This window comes from Podarcis pityusensis, assembly GCF_964106645.2.
Source record: "Podarcis pityusensis genome assembly, chromosome: 17".
In the NCBI taxonomy this organism is placed as follows: Eukaryota; Metazoa; Chordata; class Lepidosauria; order Squamata; family Lacertidae; genus Podarcis; species Podarcis pityusensis.
The window spans coordinates 38,140,660-38,146,659 of NC_138042.1; the positions used below are offsets into that span (position 1 = coordinate 38,140,660).

General features: G+C 46.6%; 1 protein-coding gene across 1 annotated transcript; it reads left to right on the forward strand.

The window, feature by feature from the left end:
• Positions 1-3,641: 3,641 nt before the first annotated feature.
• LOC308467115 (olfactory receptor 2A12-like) lies at positions 3,642-4,580 on the forward strand (the record flags this gene model as incomplete). Its single annotated transcript, XM_080988537.1, has 1 exon — positions 3,642-4,580. One exon carries the CDS (start codon positions 3,642-3,644, stop codon positions 4,578-4,580), a length of 939 nt encoding a protein of 312 aa, XP_080844663.1.
• Between the last annotated feature and the right edge of the window lie 1,420 nt (positions 4,581-6,000).

The window sequence follows — 6,000 nt, forward strand, 5'->3', positions numbered from 1 at the left end:
AAGAGTCTCCTCCAGCACCATAATTCAAAAGCATCAATTTTTCCGCGATCAGCCTTCTTTATGGGCCAGCTCTCACTTCCATACATCACTACTGGGAAAACCATAGCTTTAACTATATGGACCTTTGTTGGCAAGGTGATGTCTCTGCTTTTTAAGATGCTGTCTAGGTTTGTCATTGCTTTTCTCCCAAGAAGCAGGCGTCTTTTAATTTCGTGACTGCTGTCACCATCTGCAGTGATCATGGAGCCCAAGAAAGTAAAATCTCTCACTGCCTCCATTTCTTCCCCTTCTATTTGCCAGGAGGTGATGGGACCAGTGGTCATGATCTTCGTTTTTTTGATGTTGAGCTTCAGACCATATTTTGCACTCTCCTCTTTCACCCTCATTAAAAGGTTCTTTAACAACTCCTCACTTTCTGCCATCAGGGTTGTGTCATCTGCATATCTGAGGTTGTTGATATTTCTTCCGGCAATCTTAATTTCGGCTAGGGATTCATCCAGCCCAGCCTTTCACATGATGAATTCTGCATATAAGTTTAATAAGCAGGGAGACAATATACAGGCTTGTCATACTCCTTTCCCAATTTTGAACCAATCAGTTGTTCCACATCCAGTTCTAACTGTAGCTTCTTGTCCCACATAGAGATTTCTCAGGAGCCAGATGAGGTGATCAGAATGGCACTCCCATTTCTTTAAGAACTTGCCATAGTTTGCTGTGGTTGACAGTCAAAGGCTTTTGCATAGTTAATGAAGCAGAAGTAGATGTCTTTCTGGAACTCTCTAGCTTTCTCCATAATCCACCGCATGTTTGCAATTTGGTCTCTGCTTCCTCTGCCTCTTCTAAATCCAGCGTGCACTTCTGGGAGTTCTCGGTCCACATACTGCTTGAGCCCTCTTTGTAGAATTTTAAGCATAACCTTGCTAGCGTGTGAAATGAGTGCAATTGTGCGGTAGTTGGAGCATTCTTTGGCACTGCCCTTCTTTGGGATTGGGATGTAGACTGATCTTCTCCAGTCCTCTGGCCACTGCTGAGTTTTCCAAACTTGCTGGCATATTGAGTGTAGCACCTTAACAGCATCATCTTTTAAAATTTTAAATAGTTCAGCTGGAATACCATCACTTCCACTGGTCTTGTTATTAGCAGTGCTTTCTAAGGCCCATTTGACTTCACTCTCCAGGATGTCTGGCTCAAGGTCAGCAACCACACTACCTGGGGTGTACAAGCCATCCATATCTTTCTGGTATAATTCCTCTGTGTATTCTTGCCACCTCTTCTTGATGTCTTCTGCTTCTGTTAGGTCCTTACCACTTTTGTTCTTTATAATGGTAATCTTTGTACAAAATGTTATTTTCATATCTTGAATTTTCTTGAACAGATCTCTGGTTCTTCCCATTCTGTTGTTTTCCTCTATTTCTTTGCATTTCTCGTTTAAGAAGGCCTTCTTGTCTCTCCTTGCTATTTTTTGGAAATCTGCATTCAATCTCCTGTATCTTTCACTATCTCCCTCGCATTTTGCTTGCCTTCCCTCCCCCGCTATTTGTAAGGCCTTGTTGGACAGCCACTTTGCTTTCTTGCATTTCCTTTTCATTGGGATGGTTTTCGTTGCTGCCTCCTGTATAATGTTGCGAGCCTCCATCCATAGTTCTTCAGGCACTCTGTCCAGCAAATCTAAATCTTTAAATCTGTTCCTCACTTCCACTGTGTATTCATAAGGGATTTGATTTAGATTGTATCTTACCTGCCCAGTGGTTTTTCCTACTTTCTTCAGTTTAAGCTTGAATTTTGCTATAAGAAGCTGATGATCTGAGCCACAGTCAGCTCCAGGTCTTGTTTTTGCTGACTGTAAAGAGCTTCTCCATCTTTGGCTGCAGAGAATATAATCAATCTGATTTCGATGCTGCCCATCTGGTGATGTCCATGTGTAGAGTCGTCTCTTGTGTTGTTTGGAAAAGCATGTTTATGATGACCAGCTTGTTCTCTTGACAGAACTCTATTAGCCTTTGCCCTGCTTCGTTTTGCTCTCCAAGGCCAAACTTGCCAGTTGTTCCTTTTATCTCTTGATTCCCTACTTTAGCATTCCAATCCCCTATAATGAGAGGAACATCCTTCTTTGGTGTCATTTCTAGAAGGTGTTGTAAGTCAATTGGTCAATTTCAGTTTCTTCAGCCCCACTAGTTGGTGCATAAAGTTGAATTACTGTGATGTTAAAAGGTCTGCCTTAGATTCGTATTGATATCATTCTATCATTTTTGAGATTGCATCCCAGTACAGCTTTCGCCACTCTTTTGTTGACTATGAGGGCCACTCCATTTCTTTTATGGGATTCTTGCCCACAGTAGTAGATATGATGGTCATCTGAACTGAATTCGCCCATTCCCGTCCATTTTAGTTCACTGATGCCCAGGATATCAATATTTATTCTTGCCATCTCATTTTTGACCACATCCCACTTACCCAGGTTCATGGTTCTTACATTCCAGGTTCCTATGCAATATTTTTCTTTACAGCATTGGACTTTCCTTTCACTTCCAGGCATATCCGCAACTGAGTGACCTTTCGGCTTTGGCCCAGCCGCTTCATCAGCTCTGAATCTACTTGTACTTGTCCTCCGCTCTTCCTCAGTAGCATGTTGGACGCCTTCCAACCTGAGGGGCTCATCTTCCAGCGTCATAACTTTTATATGCCTGTTGTCTTTGTCCATAGAGTTTTCTTGGCAGGGATACTGGAGTGGCTTGCCGGTTCCTGCTCCAGGTGGATCATGTTTGGTCAAAACTCTCCACTATGACCTGTCCGTCTTGGGTGCCCTGCACGGCATGGCTCATAGCTTCTCTGAGTTCTTCAAGCCCCTTCGCCACGGCAAGGCAGTGATCCATGAAGGGGAAGAGTAAGTGAGGTATCTTCTTTTAACTTGACATATAGCCTGGAGTTTAGGCAAACCATACATTTGCCTGGTGGAATATGAGGGAGGCATTATTACTCCATGCTGAGTTCATTTATTAAATTTCTGGTGGACAGCATTTGCTGTAGCATCTCTTTGGTGCTACAGCAATGATTCGGTATGTTGATGTGATGCTCCAGAACATGTTTAGATCATATTTATTTGGATTTTGACCCACCCCACCAACCCCCACAGGTTGGAGTTCTGTTTCTGTTTTCCTTAGGTTTCCATCCTGGACACAGGATTTATTTTTATTTTTGCCTGTTTTGGGTGGGGGGTAGAAGAAGAAGAAGAAGAGTTTGGATTTGATATCCCGCCTTTCACTCCCTTTAAGGAGTCTCAAAGCGGCTAACATTCTCCTTTCCCTTCCTCCCCCACAACAAACACTCTGTGAGGTGAGTGGGGCTGAGAGTCTTCAGAGAAGTGTGACTGGTCCAAGGTCACCCAGCAGCTGCATGTGGAGGAGCGGAGACACGAACCCCGTTCCCCAGATTATGAGTCTACCACTCTTAACCACTACACCACACTGGCTCTGGGTCTGAACATGGCCAATTCTTCTTCTATGAAATTGTATTTTGCAGTGCCCACAATGACATCTTAGATTCCCAAATGTTTCCTGAGGCCCACAAGGGCTGGGGACCCCTGCTGTATGCTGTTATATTTTACATGGTGCCTGTTTCCTCCTCTGCAGTGTCAGGAAAAGATGAGGAATCAAACAGAAGTGACAGAATTTATCCTCTTGGGTCTTTCAAGCAGCCCAAAGATGCGCATTGTTCTCTTTGGGATTTTCTCTGTGGTCTACAGCATCACACTAGCTGGCAATGGAATTTTCTTGATGCTTATTTGGCTGAATTCTCAACTCCACACGCCCATGTATTTCTTCTTGAGCCACCTCTCGTTTGTGGACATCTGGTACACAACCAGTACTGTTCCTCAGATGCTGTCCAATCTCTGGAGCCCAAAGAGGACCATCTCATTTGCTGGCTGTGGGGCTCAGATCTACCTCTTCCTGGGCCTTGCCATCACGGAATGTGTGCTCCTTGCCGTGATGGCCTACGACCGGTTTGTAGCAATATGTCACCCTCTGCGCTACACACTCATTATGAACCCTAGAGTTTGTGTCATGTTGGCGGTGTCATCTTGGATGTGTGGCTTCCTCCTTGCCATGGTGCACACAGTTCAGACTCTACAGATGCCTTACTGTGGCCCAAATGTCATTGACCACTTCTACTGTGACATATTGGCTCTGCTGAAACTGGTCTGTGCTGACACGCGACTCAACGAAATCATTGTGTTTGTGGTTGGTGTCCTCATTCTTCTGTGCCCCTTCTCCTTCATACTCACCACATACGTCCGCATCCTAGCAGCCATCTTGAAGATCCGTTCTGCCGAAGGCAGGCGCAAGGCTTTCTCCACATGTGCGTCCCACATGGCTGTGGTGGCACTGTTTTATGGAACTGCTATGTTCATGTACATGAGGCCTGGTTCAAGCCACTCTGCAGAGCACGACAAAATGATCTCCTTGTTCTATAGCGTTGTCACTCCCATGTTCAACCCCATGATTTATAGTCTAAGGAATAAGGAAGTAAAGGGGGCATTGGTGAAAGCGATACAGAGGTGCAAACCCTCTCATGGAGCATGACATGTTATTGAGGGCGAGGGTTAGTTGTCCGTGGTGACAAGGTGTGAGATGATCTGTACGTTACTGTACTTGGAGGACTCCAATGGCTTGTAAAACATAATGTTTGAGCAGATGGCCTGTGGCCAACGGTGGTCCCTCCAGATGCAGGGGGGGGGGCAAGTGTAATCAGATTGCACAGTCCCACCAGTTGGAAAATACAAAATGACAGCTGGATGGAAAAGCGCTGAAAATATGGAAAAAGGACAGAGGAGAATACAGAGTTTAGGGACAAATATCTGAAAAGTCTGCCTGGAGAGGAAGGTAAATGTAGGGTAAAGTCATGCATATGCTGTCTCTCTACAGCAGGCATCCTCAAACCCGGCCCTCCAGATGTTTTGGGACTACAACTCCCATCATCCTTAGCTATAAATGGTATGGGGTTGCTCGTGCGTAAGTCCTTGCTGAAGAAATTGCAGGAACTGCCTGAATCCAACAGCCCTTTCACCTTGACTGGGTGCCCATTCGGGAGTTCTAGCACCGCTTCTATGGCTATAGCCGCCCTGGGGGGGTCTGGTTGGGGCACTTCTATTGGTTGCTGGCCTGGCTGCTGTGCCCGCTGAGTGGCAGCCAAGCGTTGTCATTTCTCTGCTCCTTTCCCTTTTGCACCTCCTCCTCACCCCCTGCAGCTCCCACCATTCCTTGCCAGGCCTTTCTTTGAGGGCAGACCCTGGCAAAATGTCCTGGCCGCTGGCAGAGGAAACACTTCTTATTAGTTTTCCAATCCTTTCCCTCCTTCTTGCGACCGTTGCTGAAATTTGAAACCTCCCCCGCGCGCGCCCCATCTATTTCCATTGGCTCCGCCGGCGGGGAAGGCTGCCTTGGTATTTCAGGAATGCGGTAGTCATGGTAATGTTGCTCTCTCCCTTCCCGCTTCTCCTGAGCCCGCGCTTCCTGCCTTACACCAATCGCAAGCACAGCCTTGGTCAGCTGATCCATCGACTGCGGGCGGGGTGCGCGGGAAAGCTCGTCCTTCACCGTTGGGGACAACCCCTCCTCGAACAACATTTGAATGGGTTCAGAGTCCAGTTCCCACCCGAGCCGGTGAACTAACATGGCAAAGCGTGACCAGTAGTCTCTAACTGACTGGTGCCCCTGTTTACAGTTCATCAGTTCCCGCCAAGTCACACTTTGCTGTACATCACTGGAGTACATTGCGTCCATTGCCTGGAAGAATTTCCTCAGGTCCTTCAAGGCGGCATTCTGCGTTGCCATTAGGGGCCTGATCCATTCCCTGGCCCCATCCTGCAGATGCCCGACAATATAAGCAACCCGTTCCCCGTCGTCTGCAAAATCATTCTGCTGCAGTTCTAACGCGTACTCTATTTCCGTTCGGAACGCACTATAGTCCTGGGGCTTCCCTCCAAATTTGTGTACCAGTCCC